The 27,005-nt window shown below is 39.2% G+C and overlaps 1 protein-coding gene across 1 annotated transcript in view; it reads left to right on the top strand.

Annotated features, from left to right (window-relative positions):
• CSMD1 (CUB and Sushi multiple domains 1) overlaps nucleotides 1-27,005 on the top strand; it is a 2,093,217-nt gene that overhangs the window by 2,005,557 nt on the left and 60,655 nt on the right. Inside the window, exons 55-57 of the mRNA XM_075063712.1 lie at nucleotides 10,082-10,270; nucleotides 12,907-13,080; nucleotides 14,353-14,535. Of these exons, the coding sequence (XP_074919813.1) occupies nucleotides 10,082-10,270; nucleotides 12,907-13,080; nucleotides 14,353-14,535 (546 nt within the window). The remainder of the gene's footprint in view (nucleotides 1-10,081; nucleotides 10,271-12,906; nucleotides 13,081-14,352; nucleotides 14,536-27,005) is intronic.

Below are 27,005 nucleotides of genomic sequence, written 5' to 3'. Positions count from 1 at the left end.
CCCGCATTCTCCAAGTTCCATCCCTTCCTCCAGGTTTCCCTCTTTGAGACTTACCTTTGGGCTTTGGTCACCTTCCCCCATCGAACCTAGTTTAAAGCCCTCCTCACTAGGTTAGCCAGTCGACGTTATATCTATTCTTGTACTGCTGTGACTTTTCTTGGTACTCTATGGCACTGAGGTTAATACAAGGACATCCTTTTACTTTCAATCTGTGTCTTGTCTTTGGTTTAAGTCTGACCTTGCTACATATGAGAGAGTGGTTTGTGTTGCAATTAGCACTTTGATAACAGTGAGTAATAAGGCAGATGGTAAGGTTGGCACGCCTTGTGATGATAAGATCCAGTTGGTGCCAGTGGCCAGATCTGGGATGTTTCCAAGACACTTTGTGTTGCAATTTTGTCTGGAATAAAGAGTTTGTTAGAACAAAATTCTAGCAGTCTCTGACCATTTCCATTCATCTTACCAGTTCCGTGTTGACCAAGACAGTTGGTCCAGGCTTCATGATAAGCTCCCACCCTTGTATTAAAATCCCTTAGCTGGAAAACATATTTGTGTTTCAGAATCTTGCTGACGGTGGTGTTGGGGCATACACACTCACAAAATTGGCAGGGCCCTCAGATGTGAATAACTATAGTACCAAAATTCTCTCTGATCCATTTGTGGGTGGCTTAATCATGGCCAGAAATGAGTTCTTGATGGCAAATCACACTCTGTGCTCTTGTGTTTCTTCTGCTCTTTTCCCCTGCCAAAAAAAAATGTATATTCTTTTTCTCTGAGAGATGCACTCAATGCTAGCCATGTTTCTTGGAGGGATGTGATATCCACATTTTGTCATTTCAGCTTGTCATTAATCACGTCAGTTTAATGAGCATAGTTGATCTGGTGAAGGTCCTCAGATAATCCAGTTGTCATGGTGCGACCATTCCAGCACCCTATCTTTAAGGGTGTTTTCTTTCTTTTACATGATTTGCCTGGTGCATTGGTTATGGTCCACTTGTCAAGTTATAAAACGCTAAGCTCCAAGCACCCATTGAAGCAGGGAGACTGTGAGAGGAGAGCACCCTATTATCTGGGGGCTGTCCAGTGTTATGAAGGTGGTGGTTGTCCAGTGAGATATGATGATCTCTCCCGCTGCTGGAGACAGCTTTTGGTGCTCAACTCTAAGCCAATGACTAAGCACTTAGAACCAGCGACTGCTGCCTCCTGAGTTGTGTCAATGTTCGAGGCGAATCTGAAGTACATCTCCAGGGCTCAAGCCTGGGCAGATGATATGGAGGCCATGAGTTGCCCATGCTTCATGATCCCCCTCTCGGCATCATCGGTAAAATCCAGAGGAGAGGAAGAACCAATACATCTAGTACCCAATCTGCTTCAGGAGTTATCAGAAAGATAATAAAATATTAGTACTGGATTGCCTTTGGGGCTCCACTCCAGATTTTCTATTTGAGTTTACTCTCATAGCCTTACATTCTCCCAAATTCACCCAGAAGGCAGTGGGGCTTTTCTGTCAGGGGTTGCTCCCTTAGCCTTACACTCTCCTGGGCTACCCACAAGGCAGTAGGTTTGATAAGCTGCAGGTAGTACAATCTACTTTCATTATGGTAGCAGACATAACCTGACCTGATTAATGAAAATATTGATACGGATGCAGGCCATCAAAAGCCTGCCTGTTATGACCCAACTCAATGATGAACTGACTGTCAAGGAGCTTAGCCTTGCCATAGATGGCTTCCTCAATGGAAAGGCCCCCAGAAAAGACCACATACCATCTGAGGTCATAAAATGAGGAAAACCTATTCTACTGTAACATCTTCATGAGTTGCTCTGCCTCTCCTGGAAAGAAGGTGAAGTGCTACAAGAAATGAGAGATGCCCACATGATTGCTCTCTATAAAAACAAGGGTGACAGGAGTGACTGTAACAACAATCATGGCATTTCCTTTCTTAGTATTATGGGAAAAGCCTTTGCCCAAGATGTCCTGAATAGATTTCAGACCCTTGCAGACAGAATCTACCCTGAATCATAGTGCAGTTTCAGAGCTGAAGGGTCTACTATCAATATGATCTTCTCACTGAGACAACTACAAGAGACGTGCATAGAACAAAAAAAGCCCCCCCTACATAACCTTCATTGATCTCACAAAGGCTTTTGACTTTGTCTGTAGAAGACTATTCACACTTATAGAAAAGATTGGATATCCCTCCAAGCTCTTAAGCATGATTTGATCCTTCCATGAAAACATGTACAGCCCAATTCAATACAATGACTCAGTTTCTGAGGCTTTCCAGATTCATAGTGGAGTTAAGCAAGGTTGTGTACTTGCCCCTTTTCTGTTTGGGATCTTCCCTGCTACTGAAACAAGCTTTTGGTTTCTCAACTGAGGGAATCTACTTGCACACAAGATTGGATGGAAAGCTGTTCAATCTTGCAAGACTCAGATCTAAAACCAAGACTCAGGAAGCCTTTATCCCACATCTCCTCTTTACTGTTGACACAGCATTAACAATCCACACAGAAGCTCATCTTCAAAGCCTAATGGACAGTTTTTCCAAAGCCTGCCAAGACTTCAGGCTTACCATAAGCCTAAAAAAGACTAACATAATGTGCCAAGAAGTTGAGGAAGCACCTTCCATAAAGATCAACAACTATAAACTTGAATGGTGAATGAGTTCACATACCTGGGGTCCATTTCATCAAATCTTTGTAATCTCCTGGACGGACAGAGTCCCAACACTGAAGTGCTCAAACGGGCCAGCATACCCTGCATACAAACACTCCTCAAACAGAGATGCCTCCACTTGGATGGGCATATGTGCTGAATTAAGGATGGGCTCATCCCAAAGGACATCCTCTACGGTGAATTGGCATCTGGAAAAAGACCCAAAGGGCGCCCAAAATTGTATTTCAAGGATGTGTGCAAGTGAGACCTTGAAGAAATGGACATGGATATGCACGAATGGGAAGATCACACTCAAGACCTCAGCCTTTGGAAACAAGAGCTTAGCAAATGTCTCCGGAGTTATGAGAGGAAGCAGTTCAGTTTAGCAGAGGAGAAAGGAGCTCTCAGAAGGCAGAGACCAAAGGGTCACCTTTAAATGTGACAGATGCATCAGAGATTGTCTCTCTTGAGCCACATTCATGGTTGCCATAAAATCAACTGAGTAAATTCTTTGCCTCTCCAGGGAGCACACCCATGATCCCTTGAGACTAAAGGATGCCTACTACTACTAAGGTAGTATCTCTTAGAATTTGCCTTGCACTTATAGAGTGAAACCTCTGCCTTGATTCACCATGAGTGACAACTCAAATGTGTGTTTAAAATGCAAATTCTGTTAGTGATTGATTATAATGCAGTGTTTTTTAAATAAAACGTTTGTAATTTTTTAAATGCTGTTTGGACAGACTTTTTTTTTTTTTTTAAGTTTAACCATATATTCCTGTCTAGTAAAAATAAAAAAGAACAGAAAGTGAAATACTGGGAATGATGTACCTTTTAATGATCTTTCAACTTTTTAACAGAAAACTGCCCAAAGGACTCTGACACAGTCTTCACTTCTTTGTCCTCATGGGTTTGAATCTACTCAGAGTAAGATTCCAGAATCATCAGGGCAGACTTAACCATTCTTCTGCCTTTCTCAACAAACTAAATTGAGAGAGCCAGAGCTCATTTCCCATGTAATCTTTGACAGCTGTCATTGTGAGAAAGCAATCTCTTTCTACTCTCTTGCCTTGATTTACACCTGGGGTCTCCACTGTGAAGGGCAATCAGGGAATCTTCTGGTTTAGTTCTATGTGCCAACCAGCTCCAATTCTTTCCTAAAGCATCCCTTACCACAGTCCTTGTTAGTCACACTAAATTCATATATATCTTTTTTAAAACATAGGTTCATTTAAATGGCACTGAAGGGTAAATTTTACAATACTTTTCCATTGTACAGGATATCCTTTTTTGCATAAAATTTTGATAAGAATTCATGCATGATGCAGCAATTTTGGTGCACAGACCACATGCATAAATTATATATTCAGCAAGTATCCTGCATTTTACGCATCACTGAGTTGGCTAGATAGATGCTGCTGATATAAGAATGAGAACACTATATCACACAGACAAATTGATTCTTTGGGAATTTAATATATCCTTTGAATGTGCCATGTTTCCAGTCTTCCCAGAGAATTAAGTGTTTCTATTCTCCCTACTCTGTTTCAGAGATAATTCAGTTAAAATTGCTTTTGAATAGCTGTAGGGCAACATATCATCTTGAAACAATAGTCTTTCTGCTTAATTTCCTATTATTGGCTTGGCAGGAGATAGCTTGGCAGGAATAGCTGTTAACCCAAAGCTCAAACTTCAGAAAATTTATTTTATTTTTGCTATCTGAATTGTGTGGAAAATGAAATAGAAAGCATGTAGTTATGACAAATGGCTAGTGGAGCAACAGATCCAGTACAAGAGTTGAGCAAACAGTTAGTGATAGAAGAGTTTTGAGACAAAATTTGCTTTTGTCAGCTCATACAACTTTCAAGAAATTGGAGCAATTTTCAAAAAGTTTCAATATCTTTTTTTATTCTTTGGATGATTATGGATAATGGTGATGCCCCTTTCAGTAAAGAGAAGGAGAGCCATAGACAGAGTAAACAATTCTTCTGGAGTTTAGAGTATTAGGAGTAAGATGACCAGTCATGTTATCTGGATTGTAAACCTGGTGCTGATGCTGATTTACTGTGTTATTGTATGAAATTATTCTTCTAATTACCTTGAACCTAAATTCACCTATATGTAAAATGCTGATAGAAATATTAATCTACTCCATAACTGTATGTTTGTAAAGTGATATATTTCTGCAAACTAGGATCAAGATGTTTATCTGCAACTGATTCACCATTGCAACCTTTCACCAGTTCATAATATATTCTTTTTACAACATGCATACTAGTATATAATGAGGTTCCTATTGTTAGCACACACATAAGGGATAACCTATCCTACAGTCCTTATTTTTAGGGGAGTTAACAAGCCTGCACACAGAGTTAAAGTACATACATAAGTGTTCTCAGGATTGTAACCCAAGATAATCCTATTGGATCAACAGGGGGAATCTGTTCTGTTTCACTTCATCCAGTGAAACTGATGAAAACACATGTACCACAAACAGCACTTTTTCTTAGAAGTGCTGCAGCTTCAAGTGTTGGTAGCTGTGATCAAACCGAAATTAGGGCTCAATCCTGCAGATACTTAAGTAGTCCATGTTATGAGTTTTACAAGTTAAATGAGACTCCTCATGACAGCAAAGGCAGGCATGTACTGAAATTATTCTAAGATTGGGTCCTTATGTTCCATACCACATAAAAGTTTAGCAAAGCATAAAATTCTGCTGTAAATGTTTTTTTAATAAAGCAGTGAGTATTATTACTATTATTATTATTTTATTTATTTACCATTTATATTGAAGTAGCACCTAGCAGCCAGCTAGGTCGGGGCTGTATTGTGCTTGGTGCTGTACAAACATAGAAAAGAGAATCCTTGCTCCAAGAAGATGAATCTTCCAAAATGTGTATGTATATAATAGTTGAAGTTTTAAAACATACAATAAAAATAAATCTTCATTTGTGTTATGGCAAAAATAAGCATTAGTCTACACATACATGGTTTTTTTGCAATAAAAGAGCACCATACATTCTTCAGATTCTCTTTTATATCTACTCTGTCAGATTTAAAACATATATTTTTTATAAATCTTCAGCTTTAAAAAGGTTCACATAATCCTAACCAGAAAAGTAACACATTTTATGTTTGGTTTCAATCTGATTTTCGCAGGAGTTGTCGAGAATATTTTCCTTTCATTTTGGTACAGTTTGCAAGATATTGGGTATAAAGGTCTCTATGCTAGTTTCGTATCTTTAATATGTTTTATTCAAAATCTTGTGTTGAGGGATTCTTAAGCACTATATGTTAAGTCAGCTTGGGGACAGAGGATGTTCTTTCGTTCTTTTTTTCGTTCTTTCTTTTGTTTATTTATAAATTACTGCTATTTGCAAGTCTACAATTGATATTTTTGTCAAAATAGCACTGCTTTTGGTAATTAGTCTAAATCTTTGTTTGAACTTAATAATTTACCAAACGTTTTATTTTGTAACCTTTAAGGGTGGAAAAAATCATCAAAACATAGTATTTTCATTTTCTCTTTAGTTGTATGTGCTTTGTAATGACTTTTGTATGATGGACATGCTGTATAGAGATTTTTCCTACTTTATTACCACATTATTAAATCATTGTGAATGATTTCCCTGGTGCCCCAGCAGAATGGAGCAGTTTTGTACTACTCCATCAGTGGAAAGCTGTCCAATAGGCCAGTAGAGTCCAATCATTGGAGGAGTCCCAGCATATAGAATCCTTGGGTAGTATTGAATCAGCCTAGTGATTCTCTAAAATTCCCAGGCTGAGAAGTGGTGAAAGAAAGCTATGGTGCGGGCATAACTAGGCTGCTTTCAGGACCTAGGATTGGTAAAGGTAGTTTAAAGCCTTCCTGTTAACTCCCCAGTTGGAAATTCACAATCTTTATGGAGTTACAGTTGTACATGCGTATGTGTTAGTAACTTTAAAGCCAGCTAGTATTAAAAGAATAATGAAAACAACCAAAAAACCCACAACCCACCCTAAACAATCTTCCCCCAAGACACCAAGCACAAATATATATAATAAATAATAATAAAAAAAACAAAGACTGACCATAACATACTGACTTCTCACAGTTTATTCTTTTTTAAATAAATTGAAATTGTGTAGAATGGCATAGAAATACCTCCTGATTTTTGTTAGACTGGATACAGTGAAACACTGACGTTGTAAAGTACAAAGCACAAAACTGTAACTTATATATATAAGCTGATGAAACATCTTGTATTTTCTGTCCACTAGAGTGCAGATAATTTGTTTGAACTAAAGTTTAAAAACAAAACAAAAAACAAACAAATAAACAAATGAAAAAACTTAAGATCCTTGTCAGCTGGAGTGAAAACTCAGTATAGTGTTCATTAACACAAAGGTGAAATATGGTGGTATAGATGGGATGAAGAAAGCTATAACAGCAATATAAGATTTTTCCTTTTACAATCTGTGTGCCTAGCAAAGAGCATAAAACAGAATCCTATTTCAAGGGCAGATACAGTGCAGTATTTGTTCCTCACTGGTACTTAAGGAGCTGTAATCCAGCTGTAATAAGGGAGTACAGGAAATATTAGAGTGCTGTGTTTGATTTTGGTTTCCATCCTAATTTTGGAAGCAGTATCAGACTGATAGTAACTTGAAAAATGAATGAGGAAACAACTGTATTTTTTCAACATTATTAAAACTCGTATAGCCCTTCTCTCAAGGTGTGGCTCAAGCCTCCTTCTTGGTGCTTGCTTCTTGGAGAGGGCTACACCTGTATCCTCAGGGTATGCCGGACACGGCACTCACAGTGAAACCTCTTGTGATGAGCATCTGGAGTTTTAGAGAGGAGGCTTAAGGGAGAAAAACAGCAACTGAGTAGCAAATCAAGGGAGACTAAAGATGCAAATAGTAGAGGGGGAGACTACTCAGAATGAAATGAAATGAAATGGAAGACAGATATAGCAAGAAACTGAGTTTAACTGGCAGTCAAGTTATGTGAATTTTGTGATTTTGCATGGGATAAAAGAGTAAGGCCCCATCTATGTGGAATCCCAGTTTCCTCTGAAGTCAGTGGGGCTCTGCACATGAACAGGTATCTGCCCGCACAGAGCCCATTGCAGAATGAGGCCATAGACATTTCATAACATTAAAACTATGATTTAAAAAAGACAGAGATCAGTAAAAAAAAAAAGTATAATTCTGTTATTGTCAGTAATAATGAAGTATTAGAATACTGCAGGTTCCTTACTGTCCAGTTACTTCCCTTCCTCACTAAATAAAATTCCTTCAAAGAGAATACTCATGAGTGAACATTTGCAAAGACTGATTGGTTCTGTTGTGTCTGATAATAAACATATTCATGTTTTTCCTCTTTAGTAATCTCTATGATAGAATTTCACTTTTTAAAAAATGGTTTGATAATAAGAAGTCCTCTTGGTGTGTATTCACAATTGCACTTTAGTAAAATGCAAAAACGTACTTCTAGAAATCACTGTGCAATTTGTTCTACTCCACATACACCTCTACCCCGATATAACACGACCTGATATAACACAAATTCGGATATAATGCGATAAAGCAGCACTCCGGGGGGGCAGGACTGTGCACTCCAGTGGATCAAAGCAAGTTCGATATAACACGGTTTGACCTATAACACGGTAAGATTTTTTGGCTCCTAAGGACACTGTAATATCGAGGTAGAGGTGTATACCAAAACAGTGGGTTATTTGTCATGTCGAATAAATTGATTTTCTAACACTTTTCTGCTGTCCTTGTTTACATCTGTTGTGAAGAGATGAGAGGAGCAGAGGATAGCATTTATAACAGCTTTTCACCACACTGGTGGTGTACAGTGCCAGAAGAATAGACATCACTGTCAAGATTTTACCATGGAGATTTCAGTCTCAGCATCACGATCTTGCTTCTACCAATGGAAAAGAGCCTCTGCTATATGTACAAAAGGAGGATTAGCTCGAAGAATAAGGATTGGGGATATAAATTTTAAAAAGAAAGACGTGTGACAAGGACATAATTGGTTAAGCTTGCTGAAAGCTGTGTGAAACGCAGCTGCTTTATGGTGTGTCATCTCCCACATAAAGTGCTGCATCTCCCAATAATGATATATTTTTCCTTCTATGTATTAATAGTGAGAAATGTATTTTCTTATTATTATAGGCTGTTTGTGCACACGTTACAGGAAACTCAAAATGAGAGAAAGGTTCTGGGCTGTTTAAATTGAAGTGTAAGTTTTAGAAATAGTTAGATTTGATTGATTTCATATTAAAACAACATACTCAGGGCTAGATTGTGCTCAGCCCTGTGCCAAGTGCTTAAGCAAGGAGAGGAAGCAAGGAGCCTTTACACTCCATGGTCCCATGCACAGCAGATAAGCACTATTACGATCTTAGTCCTAAAGGAGCAGAAGAATGTGCAGAGCTTGTGACTACAGTGGCACTTGTCACTCCAGCAGAAAGGGTTGAAGGAGTTGCGATCCTCTTTCCACCACACTAGCAAGCAGACCTGACCCCGTATGGTGGGAGCATCTGTTGCATCCTTCCACACATAGTGTAGTAACACCCATAGTATTCTGTGAGAGCCATGCGACTGGGGAGACTTTACAGAGGTTTAGGAGGCACAGAGCTACTGGGGAGGCACAAGTTGCTTTGAAAATGGCCTTGCATTGTTTCAGTTCTATGTCAATCAAGATTGTGCTGCAGCCCCCACAGATGAATTATAGGTGGTTTACTGGCTAAGAACCACACTTGCAGCTGGAGAAAGAACAGTGTTTTGAGTAGCTGTGGAGTTAGAACCTGCAGCTTCACTGGTGGAAGGGGCAGATACAGGGAACCCTTAGGCCACCACCAGCTTTTCTATGAACTGATAGGAGAATTGGAGCTCAGCAGTTTATGCTAAGTCAATGCAGAGTTGCCAGTGTTTGAAAATTGTTTTCATTCTCAGTTCTCCAAGGGTTTCAGAAAAGTTAGCTCCTCCATTGAGATGCTCCACTTATGGCCAGAAGCAATGATTGTAGTGCAGCTACAGACAGAAATTAGAAAGGAACTTGCAGAAGCCTTAGAGTTCCATATGATCACCAGAGCTGCAAATTAGTCAGGGGAGTCCAAAAATTTGTCAGGACATGCACATTCTTCATGTGTCTGAAAGGCCAGCCCTGACAGACTCTTATAGGAGCTAGATTTTTTTTTTTTTTTTTTTTTTTTACTCTTTGGATGGTATCTTCGTATCAAAAAGCACTAGACACTTTGAAAAAAACCTAGTATGTAAGGAGTCCTAAAATCAAGCCAAAATCAGAAGTCTGTGACCACAGATCCTGCTCATGAGCCATTAGTGAAGTAATGTGGAGTATTCTCTCTTGAACTGTATTCATGACATTGTGTTTACAAATTAGTGACAAACACGTTTGTCTTGTAGTGGTGAACTGTTCTGATCCAGGCTTTGTGGAAAATGCTATTCGTCATGGGCAGCAGAATTACCCTGAAAGTTTCAAGTATGAAATCAGCGTGATGTACCATTGTAAGAAGGGATTTTACATCTTGGGCTCTTCTACTTTGACCTGTAAGGCTAACGGCTTGTGGGATAGGTCACTACCAAAATGTTTGCGTAAGTATTCATTAAATTAAATTGACATGCACCTCTGTCAGAAAGGGCAGAAACATCACATAATGCCTAACCATGTGTATTTGGGAATTTTTCTTGGACTGAACTGTGCTATTTATTGAGACTCCACTAAAACCAAGATGGCTCACAACCCTTACTTGTAAAATGTAAATGCATTTTATATCAAATGGAGCTATAATTTTAAATGCTGTCAGTCAATTTAAAAAAGACAATTTTGCCTTTTGTTGTCCTTTTGATATCCAGAAATACCCAGGGAAAATTTAAATTATTATATTTGTATTACATGTCATTTTTGTTAATAATTTAAAACCATTAATGCTCATCTGAGAGCTAGGATTTTCTTTTTTAATGAAGAATCATCTGAGTCTTTGTTATCTGCTAGTACACATGTGGAAGGAGATAAAGGGGCAGCTTTGCACAAGATAATTTGTTTAGGAGGGAGATTCCGATAACCCCATTTCATTTATTTATTTTCAGAAAGATTTCTGGTGAGTTCTGCTGGTTTTATGATCATCTTAGTGAGTTTCACATCTCTAGAAATGAACAGTTTAACTAGCTTTCATTTTCCCTTTGATTGGTCCCCATTCACTTTCTGACATCAGATTTCTGAATTAGTGTGACATTTAGGGAAATATGAATAGCTCACAAAAATATTTTAATTTCCATGCTCATTAAATGGTTTAGTTGTTTTTGCTGGTGATATATTCCATGGCTTACTTCCTGGTTTATTGTACTAGCATACACCTATATACCAACCCATTAATCCCAGATTGAACCAGATTAGCAGTCTTGTCCTGTAAAACCTGTGATTGATTTCTTTCTTTTCTTTTCTTTTCTTTTCTTTTCTTTTCTTTTGTCTGTCTGTCTGTCTCATTCTACATACCTTCCATAACCAATATTTCTGCAGTGAAGCACTCTGGGCTTGATTTTCAGAAGTACAGAGCACTCATATTTCCACTGCAAGTAGATACGAGCTGAGGGTGCTCAGTAACTCTGAAAATCAGGTTAACTGAGATTATCAATATTAAAGAAAAATATAGATACTGAATTTTTAGATACAGTTTAAAAATAAACCACTGATAAGAATACTTTATACACTCAAGCACACATTCACAAGTTTATTCACAACATAAAGAAAATTATATATGGACCTTTGTGGCACCTACCCCACTTCTCTCTGTCTATCATTCCCCCTGATCCACTAAAATGATGACACCAGGGAAATTCCACAGACCAGGATAAATTTTGTTCTCTGTGCAATGGAGAGCAGAAATTGGCACTGGTTTACTGTCCCTGTTCACTATAAATCAAATCTATCCATTTTATTTTCTTGATATACACAAATCCTTTTAACTGTCTATAGGACAAATCTCACATTCCTTTCTCAATTGAATTAGAGTTTTTCAGCGGGGACTATAAGATTTGGCTCTTTGATATTTGAATTCATAAGCAGATTTCCAAATACCATGACAGACTTTAGTTCCTCAAAGGAATCAGACATTGTTCTGCTCTCTTACTCCAAGTATCAAACTTTTTTTAAAAAGTGCTTGGATTAGGTTATAAATTCCTAACCCGATATAGAAAATTTTTTGTTAAAAATTCTCCGTTTAGCAGTAAAAATAGAAAGAGACTTTTACTTTCAGTGTAAAACAGTACTTGTGAATTATTCTTTTAAATTATATTTAATTTTTCCTTTACATCATGGCCATCACATGCTGTTTGATGAAAGTAGCCTTTCTTTCTTTTCCCAAGATCTCCACAAACAGATCAGAGATGTTACAACTTTGCTCATGATTCAACATTGTTTGATTAAATTAAATATATATATAAAATTTGAATTTTGTGACTTTTTACATACATTATGTAGAATTCTTTTCCCTTCACTTCTTTTCCCTGATGGAAGACCTAACCATTAAAAAAAAATGTCTGGCTATGAATTTCTTTTAATAATGAGATTAATTTTGTTTCTTGATTAAACAAATCTAAACTTTTGCCCTTTTTTTTTAATGAAACACGTGTACGAACAAAACTTTGCCTGTATGATTTTTTTTCAAAACCCAAAATAAATAAATATGTGCAATTCATAATTCACCAAAATGATCAAAAATATATTTCCTATCATTCACTGCCTTCTACAAATTTCTCTGATAAAATTTCAGGCTTAATTATTCATATTTTTGTACTTTTTGTATCTATCCTCTACTTATTTATTAAGATTATCCCCATCATTGTAGTATCTGATCACCTCCCATGTATTTAAAAATATACATAAATGTTAAAAACGTCACTGACTTGTTTTTCTGGCTGTGGCTGATACAGTGTATCTAATTTATAAGATTTTGTAAGGGTAGATGGGGGACTTGTTGGATGTTGCAGAAATCACTGAGGGAAAGATAAGTCAAAGAAATGAGTTTATAGTGTAGTTCTTGATCTTAACCTTGTCAAAGATGAATAAATCATTCACAGCAACAACAGAACTAAACATATGATACATGAGCAGCCCAATTATTTTTATTTTGGGTAGAGCTGACTTCATATTTAGAAGTCTGTCACAGATGTTTGTGTGATCTGAAAATGAATAGCCATGTGATATTAATCTTTTTCTTTCCTCTTTGTAGCCATTTCTTGTGGACATCCTGGAGTTCCTGCCAATGCAGTTCTTTCAGGAGACAAATTCACATATGGATCTACAGTTCACTATTCTTGCACAGCAAGTCGAACTCTCATAGGAAATTCTACTAGAGTCTGCCAGGAAGATAGCCGCTGGAGTGGAACTCTCCCTCACTGCTCAGGTAGTTGTATGTACCATCATGTGAATGTGACCTTGTAATTAAAATAATTAAAACTGTACCCAAATAGCAATTTTTTTAACTCCAGTCAAATACATTTTTTGTTCCAGTTTTATTTCCTCCCGTACGGACTTGTTTCAGTTGCAGCTCTTTATTCAAACATCCTGATACATTTGCTCTTAGTCACTTGATCACTATGTAGGTAGCCTTCTTCTCTGTAGTATGTTCAGTACAATGCTACATAAAATGACATCACGAAACAGTATTTACACACTTGCACAGTTCTGCTGTGCATTCGCACATATGCTCATTTTTATTTATGCACAATTTTTTGTGAACATTAAGGCTACCACAAACACAACATACCTGACACAAAACCATACCAGCAAGGATACTAAATGGTAAACCACATACGGTTACATACCCTATGCTCTTCCAGTGTCTGTGCTGTGCGATTTTTTCCCAGTCAGAACTGGGTCTTTTATAGCCCTGTTATGCTGTTTGGGCCATTTTACTTGTTGTAAAAAGGCCAGACCTGTGGTGAGAAGATGACATTCTGATTACATTGATAGAAAGTTTCAGTTTCTATACCTTCAGGGCCTTGCAATACTGGACCTCAAAATCATAATATTTTTATGGATTCATAGATTTTAAGGTCAGAAGGGACCATTATAATCATCGTCTGATTTTTAAAAAAATCTAGTCTAATTAAAAAATTGTTACTGAGGTTGAATTGTGTTTTCTATCTTAATACTTGAGCCAGCTGAAGTTTTTGATGGGAGAATTCCATATTTGGAGAAGAAGGAGAAAATGTATCTATAGTTGCTTAATTTAAAAACAAAATAAAAAATACACACACTGTCTATATATTCTGAGTTGTACTAGAAGCCCTCTGCATTAATAAGCAGTATATGGGATTTACACTCATCATTTTAATTAAAGCAGGATTGTTATAAATTAATAACAGCAGACATGTAGAACGATAAAACTGAGGAAATATAAAAAGTTATACATGCTAAAGAAATAATTGATCACACAAGATAGAATGTTTTCAATAGCAATATTTGTCTTGTATCATTTTTATCACTTTGTAAGCTTGAATTAAGACTTATCAGATTCAGATATAGACACAGAAGTTACTTTTTTACTTTCAATCTCCCGGAAGCAAACTGATTATTTAAAACAGAAACAATTCAGCTAGTAGTGTAACTCTTACTATACATATAGTGAAATATAACTTGTCTGACAGTAATTCTACTGCATTATGTTTTACAGGAAGTAGTCCTGGATATTGTGATGATCCAGGTGTACCACCTCATGGGTCAAGACTCGGGGATGAATTCAAAATAAAAAGTCTACTACGTTTCTCCTGTGAAATGGGTTATCAGCTGAGAGGATCTGCAGAACGCACATGCTTGCTTAATGGTTCTTGGTCTGGTTTACAGCCTGTTTGTGATGGTAAGTAGTGGCAGTTGCCAAAATTTATCACAACATTGAATGCCTTATTGCTAAATGATGATTTTTCCTTTAAAAGAAAAATCTTACACCAATAATGTACCTTTAAATTACTCTTGAGAAATTTGATAAAAATCAGCTGGCATGCCATTACACTTTTGTTTAAACACCAAAATCCTACCAAACTGCCAAGCCTCTGGAGAGCTTAATTCACTAGGGATTTATACACCAACTATCTACTGAAAGCTGCCCTACAAATATCAGCCCAAAAAGAGGCAGCAAGGTCTTTTTTGTTCTCAGGGTAGACAGCTGTAGAGTATCTCCCTAAAAATGATTGCAGTACTCAAAGGAAACCATCATCCACCTCCTCCATTGTCCATACCACCCCATCTACCAGGTAGTAGATTTGACAGTAATGTCAAGAGACACATCAGAATTCATCAGGAGCCAATAGCCATCTTTGGGAGTCACTTTGCCCCATTCCATCAGGTTTAGTTTGATATCGCCTTGGACAAATGGATGTAGAACACAGCTATCACCTTCATTTCCACACCCTTCCCATCCCATTCCTCTTCAGGGATCTTTTCATGAGAGCCTATTACAAAAAAATGGGCTCATTTCTCCATCGAGAAGCAACAGAAGAGGCTTCTACTCATATTTCCTTAACCTGAATTAAAAAGGAGTTATTTGTGCTATTCTAGACTGAAGAGACTGAACAAACACCTATGCCAACCTCAGATTCAGGATGGTAATGCTTTTCTCCATCATTACAGCTCTCCATGTTCATAACTCTCTACTTGCAAGATTCATGCTTTCATATAGCCATCTACCCAGCCCACAGGAAATATTTGAGATTCATGGTAAAATCAAATCATTACCAATACAAGGTATTTCCATTTGAACTATCCACCAAGAGTCTTCACAAAATGCCTAGTGGTGTTAGTATCCCTCCTGAGAAGACCGGGCACTCAATGTATCCCTGCTTAGATGTCTGGCTGATCACAGGCAAAATATAGAGTGAGAAAACAGCAAGCCTGGAATGTACTCTCTCTCTAGTCACTTCGTAATGAACTATGAAAAATCATCACTCATCCCTTATAGACGACAAAGAGTTCCTGGATGCCTTGATCAGCTCCATAACAGAAAAAAGCATGCCTGCCTGAAGACAGGTTCCAGTTGCTACATGCACTCCTTCTCCAGATGTGTCTTGTACTGTTATGTAACAAGTCAGTTTACAAGCATGACATGCAAACTGCTTGCCAGACTTCACTTGTGACTCCTTCAAGTCTGCTCTGATCATAGGATATTATTCAATAGGACATTTGATAACGTGGAAGGTCTACAGAACTGGCTTGGAGTCTTGAACAGGTCTTGGGGCCCATGAGAAAGGGTACACTTTTCAGTTCCCTCCCCGACATAGACACTAATCACAGACAGGTTGGGGAGCTCATTTGCAAGAACCTAAAAATTAAAGGAACTTGATCACTAGATTACATGAAATTATATATGAGTATCGTGGAGCTTGCAGCCATCAGACTGTTATATGTAGTATTCCTACCTGCTGTAGGAAACAAGGGCCAGATTTGAGTTTGGGCCTGGATAACTTTTATTTGGTCAAATGCTAATTAATGAGGAATGCTAAAGCAGCTTTGATTTGAGGTGAGGGGGCACTGGAGTAGATCATGCTCATTTCTGGTCTTGGCATACTTACTAACTGTCACAAGGAATGAGTGGAAATGTGTGAAATGGTAATTGGTGACAAAACATTAAGTATACTTAGCAAAGTGAGAATAGTCCTTATTCCATTAGACGGAAATCTATTGCCAACTCATTCTTGCATGGCCTCTCACATGTATTACTTATGAAGAGGATATATACCTGTGGTCACCGATTTGGAAGAAAATGTCCGCCTCAGATAGGAATCTTCTACAGTGACCTGAGACAACAAATTATTGCTCCACATAGCCAACATGCTAGAGTCCTGTTGGATAAGGATGGTCCTTGAGGCCAAAAGAAGGGGGCACTGAACCCTATGAAAGACTCTACTCATACAGAAGCAAAGGGTGGACTCTCTCGCCACAATGACACCTGAAGTTGTATCTATCTGCTGTCTTCCCTGGACCTGCCCTCCAAAGAAGCTAAACCTGAAGCCTACAGCTAAGAGAAAAAAGAGATAGTCCACCTCTACACATGAAAAATGAACTCAAGTTATTTGCAACATCGAAACTAGTGCACCTGGTGCTTTGTATTCCCTGTCTGTGGCAAATAATAGTCTAGTCTCCTGCAGACCTCATTCACTTGGGACTAATTTCCTTTGTTGGGGTTAGTGTGTGGGTGCTGCATGGTGCTGGTGGCCTGTAATATACAAGAGATCCAACTAGATGATCCAGTTGCCCCTTCTGACATTAAACTATCTGACTAGTTCTCAGTTAAAACCAATCACGTGAGTTAGAGACTCTAAGAAGAAAATGATGTGAGATATCTTTTTTATAGAATTCAGATTACACAATTCTATGTTAGAATTATCCAAAATTCCATTAGAGAGAGTGTGTTAGTTTTCCTAGTTAGACACTATCCCTTCCCAAGTTTAATGAGTACAAGATTAATTTGGGTTAAAGTAGTGTTATTCCAAAGTTGCTAAGTGCCTGACTTAAGAATCATTTCTGAATCTGTGTCAGAAATATATAGAGACTGTATTTAGTCTAGGAAGGGGAATAAGATAAGTAAATAGAATTGAAGGTAAGTTGTAACGTGGAACAGAATAGTGGAAAGCTATAAAGAAATATTATAAGAGTTATACTTCTTTAAAAAAAAGACAAGGGTCAGCTTCTACTTTTAGCAGACTACTTAGCCTATTTGATTAACTGGGTCTGTATTTTAATTATTTCATTAAAATCCTGGTACCCACTACACTGTCCCCCAAAACTCAGTAGTTCAAAACCTCACACACCGCAAAACAGCCATGTATTACATAAACAAACCAGGAGACACTTGCTTCTTGTCACAGGCAGTGGGTGAACCATTGGCTATGGGAGGCTAGCCTCCAGCCCCGCTCTTTCTGCCTCAGACCCCACCCCTTCCGCACTCCCACACCAGAGCACAATACACCCCGCCCCTGCCACGGCCACCAGTCCCTGCCCCAGGCTAGCCCCTCCAGCCCCAGAGTGCCGGGAGGGACGGCAGCATGTGGCTGCAGCCTCCCCAGCCCTGGAGCGCCAGGAGGGCAGGTGGCATAGCCCCTGCCCGAGCTGGGGCCACCCCACAGGGGGAGTGGAGCTGCATGCAGTGTCAGACACAAGGGGGGACCTGGGGGTGGAGAATGAGCAGGGCCATGTCTGGCTGTTTGGGGAGGTACAACTTCCCCCAGCCTATGGTACTCACTTCTTGCCCTTCTGTCCTGATGGCCATTCCACTGCTGGGAGTTAGCAACAGTCTAGAGGATTTACTGAGCAGTGAATCTGTGACCAGTCATGAATGGTCCTTGCATAGATCCATCGCAGGAATGATATTCAGTCTTTGAGGGATCGCTATAATACACTTCTTTGCACTGAGAGCAATACCAAATATTACAATATTTCTCCAGAACAGGCCTGAGTGCGGATCATTGTTGAATGTCTTGCTCCTGCAGTTATTTTTAGTATTTTTATTCTTTATTATTTGTATTATCATAGTGCCCAGGACAAGAACTAGGACCCCATTGTGCTAGGCACTGTACAAAAACAGAACAAATTGATGATCTCTGCCCCAAAGAGCTTACAATCTAAGTACAAGAGAAGAGATAACATAGATACAGATGGACCAACTGGGGAGCACAAGGAACCAATGAGACAATATTGGCCAGTGTGACAGGCAGTGATTTCTACACACCATCAGCCTAACCACTGTAAAGTTGTTACAGGTATCAGAACAAGGAGGGTTTTGAAGAAAACTAATGAGGTATCTCATCAGATGTTTACATAGAGCTCATCTCAAGAATGAGGGGGGAAGTGCAGGAGAAAGCACAAAGGTACTTGTTTAAAAATATACAAGTGAGAGGCAGAGGATGGCATCAAGGGCCAATCAGAGGCAGGAGTCAACATCTCAATAGTGAATTTGAGATGAGAGAGAGTGTTGGAAGATGTCATGAAGGATTTTGAATGTGAAGGCAAGCAGCTTATGTTTGATGCAATAGAGAAGGGGGATCCAGGAGAGGTATTCAGAGAAAGGTGGAGGTGGTCAAAGCAATGGCCCTGAAGAACGATCTTTGCAGCAGCATTCTGAATGGATATTGGTGGCACCAGATGCCAGAAATTAAGACCAGAGAAAAGGATGTTTCAGCAATCAGTATGTGATGCTGAGAGTCTGGATTAGAGTTTTAGCTGTGTGGATCGATAGCAAAGGCCAAATCTTAGAGATGTTATGCAAAAAGCATCTGCAAGATTTAGACCTAGTCTGTACATGAAGACCTAGAGAGAAATGAGATGATGTCCAGAATACAGAGTAGAGTTGGCAGGATGGTGGTGGTGTTCAGACTGAGAAAGGAGATGTGAGGGACAGCATGGGGGGAAGATTAATGGCTCTGTTTTAGCCACATTGATTGATGGCTAGATATCTACAAGGAGTTATCAGAAACACAGCCTGAGATTTTAGTTTGGACAGAAGGACATGAGCCTGGAGTGGAGAGGTAGATCTATGAGCGGTAAGCACAGAGATGGGAGTTGAATATATCTTTGCAGATGACATTAGCCAGATCAAAATGTAGAGGGAGGTGAGAATGGGGCAAAAGAGCCATGTAGAACCCCCACAGAAAACTGGAAGTGAGATGATAAGTATCCTCCAAAGGACATGTCAAATGAGCAATTGGGTAGACAGAGAACCAGAAGAGGACAGAGACACAGAAACCAAGAGAACAGTGGAATAGAGGTTTGCTTTCCACCTTTCCTCCAATTCTCCTGGTTCCCAGGTCAATCTTCAAGATTAAAAGAGACAAAGCCATGATTGTTCTCATAGTTCCATACTGGCTGAAACAGATTTGGCTCACAGACCTACTATAGAGTGAAGCTTAGCCTCCTGTCCTGCTCCGAGACTAGCCATACCTGGATCTCTCAACACCAAGGCCAGACACTCCAACCCAAAGTCACTGCACCTGCCGACTGGATTAGTAACACAGATAAATATTGCTCCCTACAAGTCTAAGAGAGCCTGAGACTGCACAGGAAACCATCTAACAAAATAATTTCTTGTCCTAATTAGTAGAGATTCCCAATGTGGGCAGCCTAACTTGATTTAGAATTGGTCCAGGTCTCAATACCAAAGATTTCAGTTAAAACAGGCTAACCTTTCATTCAGCTCTATTAAGGTCCACTTCACATCAATTTCACCTTGCAAACTGCCCGAATAGTTGTGCTTAGTGTTTTCTCATCCCATGGTATCGAAGCTTCTCAAAGGGCTCTATACACATGCACTGGTCAGAGATCCCAGTATGGTCAAGGACCTCAAAATAATCCTTCTGAAGATCATGGAACCTTAATTTAAGCCTCTCGGAGAATGGTCTTTACACCACCTCATTATGGGCACTCTTCCTAGTGGCTATCAATTCAGCCATGAGAATGAGTAGACTTCCAAACTGTTATTGCCAAACTCTCCTATACAACTTCTCATAGGGAGAAGGTGGTGCTGTAACCTCACCCAAAGTTCATTTCTAAGGTAGTCTCAGAATTTCATCTAAACTAGTCAGTCAGCCTGCCTGTCTTCTTCTTAATGAATACACACTCAACACCGTGAGAAATGCAATTGTTACTCATCGTATAGTAACTGGTTCTTTGAGAAGTTGTTAGTTTGGATCCCATGACATGCCCTCCATCCCGTCTTTCGGAGTCCTTGGCTGAAACAGGCTTTGAATTGCGATTGAACTGAAACAGTTGTGGCTGCTCTGCACTTTATGCCCTTTTACAGGATCACAACAAGGCGCAGGGCATATGCATGGCCCTGACAAAGTGCAGCTCAAAAGACTCTCCTCTTGTATGCAAGAGGCACGTGTGAACCTAGCACACTGACTACAACATCTTGAAGAACCACAATTACTGTAGGTCAGTAACCCTTTTATCGGATGGAGAATAAAGACTGATACCAAACAGGGCCGGCGCTACCGTTTAGGCAGCCTAGGCAATAGCCAAGTTCACCAGGATTATTTGAGGGGTGGCATTTTGCGGAGCGGGGGGCAGCAGGCGGCTCTGGTTGACTTGCCGCAGGCATGCCTGCGGAGGGTCCGTTGGTCCTCAGCTCCGGTGGAGCTGCCGCAGTCATGCCATGACGGTCGGCTGCTCGCGCGGCTCCGGTGGACCACCCGCAGGCATGACTGCGGCTGCTCCACCGGAGCCGTGGGATCAGCGCGGGGGGCGGTGAAATGACCGAGTGACTAGGGCTCGAGAAACCCTAGCGCCGGTCCTGATACCAAATAGTGGTTTCAGTAGGCATCATTATAAATTTCCATGTGAAGATATTTCTCCAGCAGATTTTCAAAGAAAATGCAAAAATATAGTTTTATCAACATTAATGAAAACAGAGAAACAGCAATACAAAATAGGGATAATATATTGCTAACTTGGAAATGTTTCTCTAGTACAAATTATCTTTCTCCATATGATTCAAGTGCGACTGGAAAGATAGGTGGTTCATTGATGCCTTCAGCTTAACAACTAGAGTAAATGACTAGTCATAAAAATTTTAAAACAATAAATTGTTTCATGACCAAGAAGAACCACATTTTTATTCATGTAAGGGTGTGCAGTTTTGAGACATCCAGTTGCTAATGTCAGTTAATGAATTAATACAACTGAATGTAAGTGCCAGCTGTAAGGCTTGTTTGAAAGTTTGATGAAGATACAATGAGCCAAATTCTGCATTTTTTCCCTTTCCTACAATAGGTATGGGAAAGGAGAGGGAGTGGCAATAGTGAAGCCTGCAGAAATTGCACCTGCTTTATGTTGGTCAAGAAACCTCTGCAAAAGAGGTGTCCTATGCAATCAGTTTAAGCTGCCGTCAGAGAGATGTAAAAAGGCTACTTTTTAACACAGAATCTGATCCAATATTTCTAGAGTGGATGCCCTGTGAGCTCCATACTAATCATGTTTTGTAACATAACCATTTTAATTTAGATTAGTTGATTAGATTTACAAGTTCTATTCAGAATCAAAAGTAATTAAAAAGTATACAAATTGCTACTTAAAAAGTTCATCCTGGGATACAGTGAATACAAAATGTTTGGTTTTTTTAATTAATGTCAAAAACACCATATAAAAATCACAGGAGTAAGCAGCTTTCCACATGTTGCTTGTGGCAGCTGACAAGTACCAGACTAGGAGCCAAACACAGAAGGTGAAAACTATGATGGGAGAACTAGTAAAAATTACTGAAATCCAGGAACATTGTCTGCCTTGGAAATAGCCTAAACAGATGCAATAACTAAGGAACAGCTGCCGAGAGCAAAGAGCAGATCAAGTGGCATATTGTGGTAGAATGCGTGCCTTGTTCCAAATTTTGTAAACTATGTGTGTATATGTTGTCGGCCAAATGCCATATCACAGCACACAGCCAAACTAATCCTTCTCCAGGCCATGGAGCTGAAATGGAGCAACTGCAGGTTCAGAGATGCATGAACCCCTATGGTGGTTTTACCTCCCTGTTCCATCAGGTTAATGTCTAGCGCATGTACAAGTCACAGATCCACCAACAATGCAACCCCAAATTCCCTTCTGGAAGAGCCTGGTAAAGCCCTGTGGAAATGGGTCCATAGAGGAGGAGGAGTACCTGTGTGGGTTCCCTAAGACCTCTCTCATCTCCTCTGTGCAATAGAATTGCACTAGTTCTGCGGCTGTTAGGGTCCTAGTTGTCTGAGGAGCACAGAACAGGATATGCCTCTGGGTACTTGATCCCACTTGATTTTCTTTACATATCGGTGTAGAACTCTGTACATTTAACAAGAGAATGAAGAGAGACCTATAAGAGGAGGAAGTAGGAAAGAAAGAAGACTTGAGGAAGATTAAAACAAACAAAAACATGAGGCTGGCTGCCTCACAGAAATAGAGTGGAAAATCACATCATTGAATTCTCTTGTAATTTTGGATATTATCTCCTGGGAGGTGTTCGGATGCAATGGTGATAAGTTTCAACCTACACACACATGGATGGAGGAAAATGTGTATTAAATACATTACTAAGATCTGTAAGAACACAAGAAAGACAAATAAAAAATACGAGAAAAACTCAGAAATCTTGTATGCGAAATAAAGGTTCATAGGGAGTTCTAAAATCTAGTAGACTCCAATAACACAACACTTAGGTACCAAAAAGACACAGATTTAATCAACACAATCTTGTGAAAATATGAGTTTCAAAGATGTGATTTTTCATAATAATACAGTCATCCTAAAATGCATTCGTGGACTGCTTGATATTTATACGCTCCAGTAGCTGAAAAATGCTTATGTACAGCTTCAAGATTATGTAAGTAGAGAGGAAAGTTAGTAGGGATTGGAAGGGACCTCAGGAGGTCATCCAGTTCAACCCCTGCTCAAGGCAGGACCAATCCCCAACTAAATCATCCCAACCAGGGCTTTGTCAAGCCAGGCCTTGACAAAGTGCGCAGACAATCCAGGAAGATTTTGGAAAGTGCAGGGAACAATTTCCTGGTGCAAGTGCTGGAGTAACCAATTAGGGGCAGAGCTCTTCTTGACCTGCTGCTCACAAACAGGAAAGAATTACTAGGAGAAGCAAAAGTGGATGGGAACCTGGGAGGCAGTGACCATGAGGTGGTCAAGATCAGGATCCTGACACAAGGAAGAAAGGAGAGCAGCAGAATACAGATCCTGGACTTCAGAAAAGCAGACTTTGACTCTTTGGGAACTAATGGACAGGATCCCCTGGGAGAATAACATGAGGGGGAAAGGAGTCCAGGAGAGCCACTTTTGCTTCTCCTACTAATTCTTTCCTATTTGTGAGCAGCAGTTCAAGAAAAACTCTGCCCCTAGTTGGTTCCTCCAGCACTTGCACCAGGAAATTGTCCCCTACACTTTCCAAAAACTTCCTGGATTGTCTGTGCACTGCTGTATTGCTCTCCCAGCAAATATTGGATGGTTGAAGTCCCCCATGAGAACCAGGGCCTGTGATCTAGTAACTTCTGTTAGTACCCTGAAGAAAACCTCATCTACCTCATCCCCTCATGTGTGCTCATCTTAAAGTGCTCATCGCAAGTACACTGTTACAAAGTTATTCATTATATATTGCAGAAACACTTCTTCTGCCTAGCACTAAAATTAGTTTGCTAACTCAGTTGTTTAGATGACTGGATTTGCTGACCCAGTTGTTTACCTGATTGGATTGCTGGCTCAACTTTTTACCTGGCTGCTCTGTTTCCTTGCCAGACAAGCAAGCATCTTTTAACATGTTACTTTTTACAAGTGATGAAATGGTGTGAATGTTGTTCCTAAAAGTATAAATGAATTCTATTAATATGAAGATGCATATTTCTAATTAAATGTCTCTCTGTAGTCTAATTTGATCGAGCTAGCTGTTTTTATCAATTGCTAGTAGTTTTCCTAAGAAGTTGGAAAATTCTATTTCTATAAAGCCATGAAGAATATAACATTCACTTTCTTAAGGATTGGTATATAGAGAACTGTGGAAGAAAAAGAAAATAATTCAATGACTACTAAATGAATCACTAAGAATATGTTTGCAGAACCACAGCCTAAGTATTTACAGTATTCATGAATTATACATTCTCATGGAAAACAATGTTTGAAATAACCATTTCTCATCTTTATAATGAAAATTGTTTTATATGGATCCAGCAGAGAGGGAGATACACAGACACTGAGGGAGCTGATAGAAACACAGCTGTCTGCTGTGGAGACTTTATTCTACTGGCAACAGACTAACATGAAAATGAGGCTTTGCACTGGGGAGGACGGAGTGCTCAAACATTTAAAGGGACAGGACATCCCATTCTTCCACCCTCCTTAAAAATTTTTTTCCAAACATATATACATTATCATTTATATGGCTAATATAAAGCACTATATTACTTAACTAAAAGTTACAGGTGGACTTCCACCGACTTAAATTGCAAGGGATTATTCTTCCCTGTCCTAGCAACTAGCTAACTGAACAATTTATAAGTTCAGGCACACAACTGATTTTCACACTCTGTGGTGATGATGGTGTGACGGTGTCCTGAAAAACAGCAACAGTCAGTGGAATGGAATCAACTGGATATGATATCAAATAAACTGGATCTGGTGCCAAAGTTTCTTCTACAGAGTAATCAAAATTAGGAGTGGTAATGGAAGGAGGCTAAATTGGAGGAGTAGAATATTTTATTGGAACATCTCCAATCTCCAGGACTTGTTGAGACTGCAACTGATCTAAATGCCATTTCTGTAAAATACTATTGGATAGTTTTACCCTGCACAAAGAAGCTCCCAAGCATTTTACAAGTTCTCCGTGTCCTGTTTCATTCCACAACCGTAGCTGCAAGTCCACACTAAGTCTGCTACTTGAAAAAAAAAATGATGAATCTGATGTTGTCAATCAATTTGCATAGATTCTGAATTGGCTACATGTGCAGCAGCATCAGGACATAGCAGATCCCAGCAGGTATGCAAAGATTGGTTCAAGAGAAGAGTTGCAGGTGGCTTCTGGATAGTAACATCTGGTGTGTTCCTGTAGCACAAAGAGGAAAAAAAAATGTCCAATTTCTTTTTATGGTTCAAAATAGACTTATCTCTTAAGGCATGTTTAAGTGTCTGTACAGACTGTTCAGCTAATCCTTTTGTAGTAGGATGGTAAGGAGCAGAATCTATATTCTGAATCTCATTTGAAGCCAGGAATCTCTAAAATTCTTCAGAACAGAATTGAGGTCAATTGCCATTCATCAACTATAGTAAGCCAAACTAGCTAAATAAGGTATGAAGATGTCCAGTGGTCTTGGTAGCTGTCGTAGAAGTCATTATGAAAGCTTCTGGCCATTTCAAATGGGCATTGACTATGAAAAAAAAACCCATATAACTTTCTACTGGTCCATCAAAGTCCACGTGAATACATTTTCAAGGACTCTGAGGCCATGACTAAAGGTGTAGATGAGCTGGGCCAGGATTGTGCTAAATTTAACGACATGTAGTACTGTACTTCACCTTCCACTCAATATCTCTGTTGCTCCCCAGCCACCAGACATGATGCAGGGCTATGATCTTCATCTGTACAGTGCCAATATGACTTTTATGAAGATCTTCCAAAACCTGAGATTGTAGTGATTTCGGAATGATTACTTTCATTCCCCATAAGATCCAGCTGTGATTCACAGATAATATATGCTGACATGAGACAAACTGTGTAAACTGGGGATTCTTATGATCAACACTGTACCTCGTAATACCATTTTCTTCATGAGAGAAAGCCCACAATCATTAGCACATCATCCTTTTTTGATGTTTGTGCTAGTTGTCAGTATTCTATCATTCAAATTGAGATAGAACTCTTCATCCAAAATTTCTTTGGGTTGATGGGAGCTTGGACACGGAAGGTGTGACAACATATGAGCATTTCTGTGCTGAGTCTCTCTATGGAATTGAATGGCATAGGAGTGAGCTGAAAGTAGCAATGCCTGCAAATGATGGTATTCCATGTTTTGGTATGAACACATGAAATTTATGAGTGATTATCTGTCAGCAAGGAAAAATGTCTGCCATACAGATAAGTATGAAACTTTTGAATTCTGAAAATAAGGAATGTAACTGTGACATTCTCTGGTGGAGCCATTTACTTAATTAAGTTCAGGGCTCCAATTACATGTCCAAGGTATTCAACTGAAGATTTGAATAAAATGAAATTTCTCTCAAAATACTCTCAGTTTATGGTCCCTTCAGAATATAGTCCATGTTTTTCTGGAACAGGGCAGGTGCTGAGGTAATACCAAAAGGCAACCTGCTGTAACAAAAGAAACCTTTTTCTGTGTTGCTTGTGAGATATTTGTAAGATACTGGTTCAATCTCCTTTTAAAGGTATGCATTAAACAAGTCCAATTTACTGAAAGACCGTTCTGCACTAAGAATAGCAAACAAATTTTCAGTGCAAGGTAGTGTATACTTGTCTGCACATAAAGCTGGATTCAATGTCACTTGGAAATCACCAAAAATTCAAACACAGCCATCCTTCTTAATCACCATTATGATGAGGAAGTGAAACTGGTGACAATAGTCCAATGTTCATGAAACGGTCAAAATCAGCTTCTACAAGAGGTTTCAGAGCGTAAAGCACAACACTGGGCATGCAATAGTTTGGCTGGCTGTCCAACTTAAAAATGAACTGCACATGTTGCACATGGTTTCAAAAACTATGGAGTGTATTTCTAGTATTCCTTGAAAAAACTAAGCACCTTGATCTCTCTCCAATTCACCTTTAGCTTCTCAATACAAAATTTTACAAATATGGGTGGA

Source organism: Chelonoidis abingdonii, chromosome 3 (genome assembly GCF_003597395.2).
Source record: "Chelonoidis abingdonii isolate Lonesome George chromosome 3, CheloAbing_2.0, whole genome shotgun sequence".
NCBI lineage: Eukaryota > Metazoa > Chordata > Testudines > Testudinidae > Chelonoidis > Chelonoidis abingdonii.
Note: the sequence above shows the minus strand (reverse complement) of the source record. Positions and strands in the feature narration are given on the sequence as shown.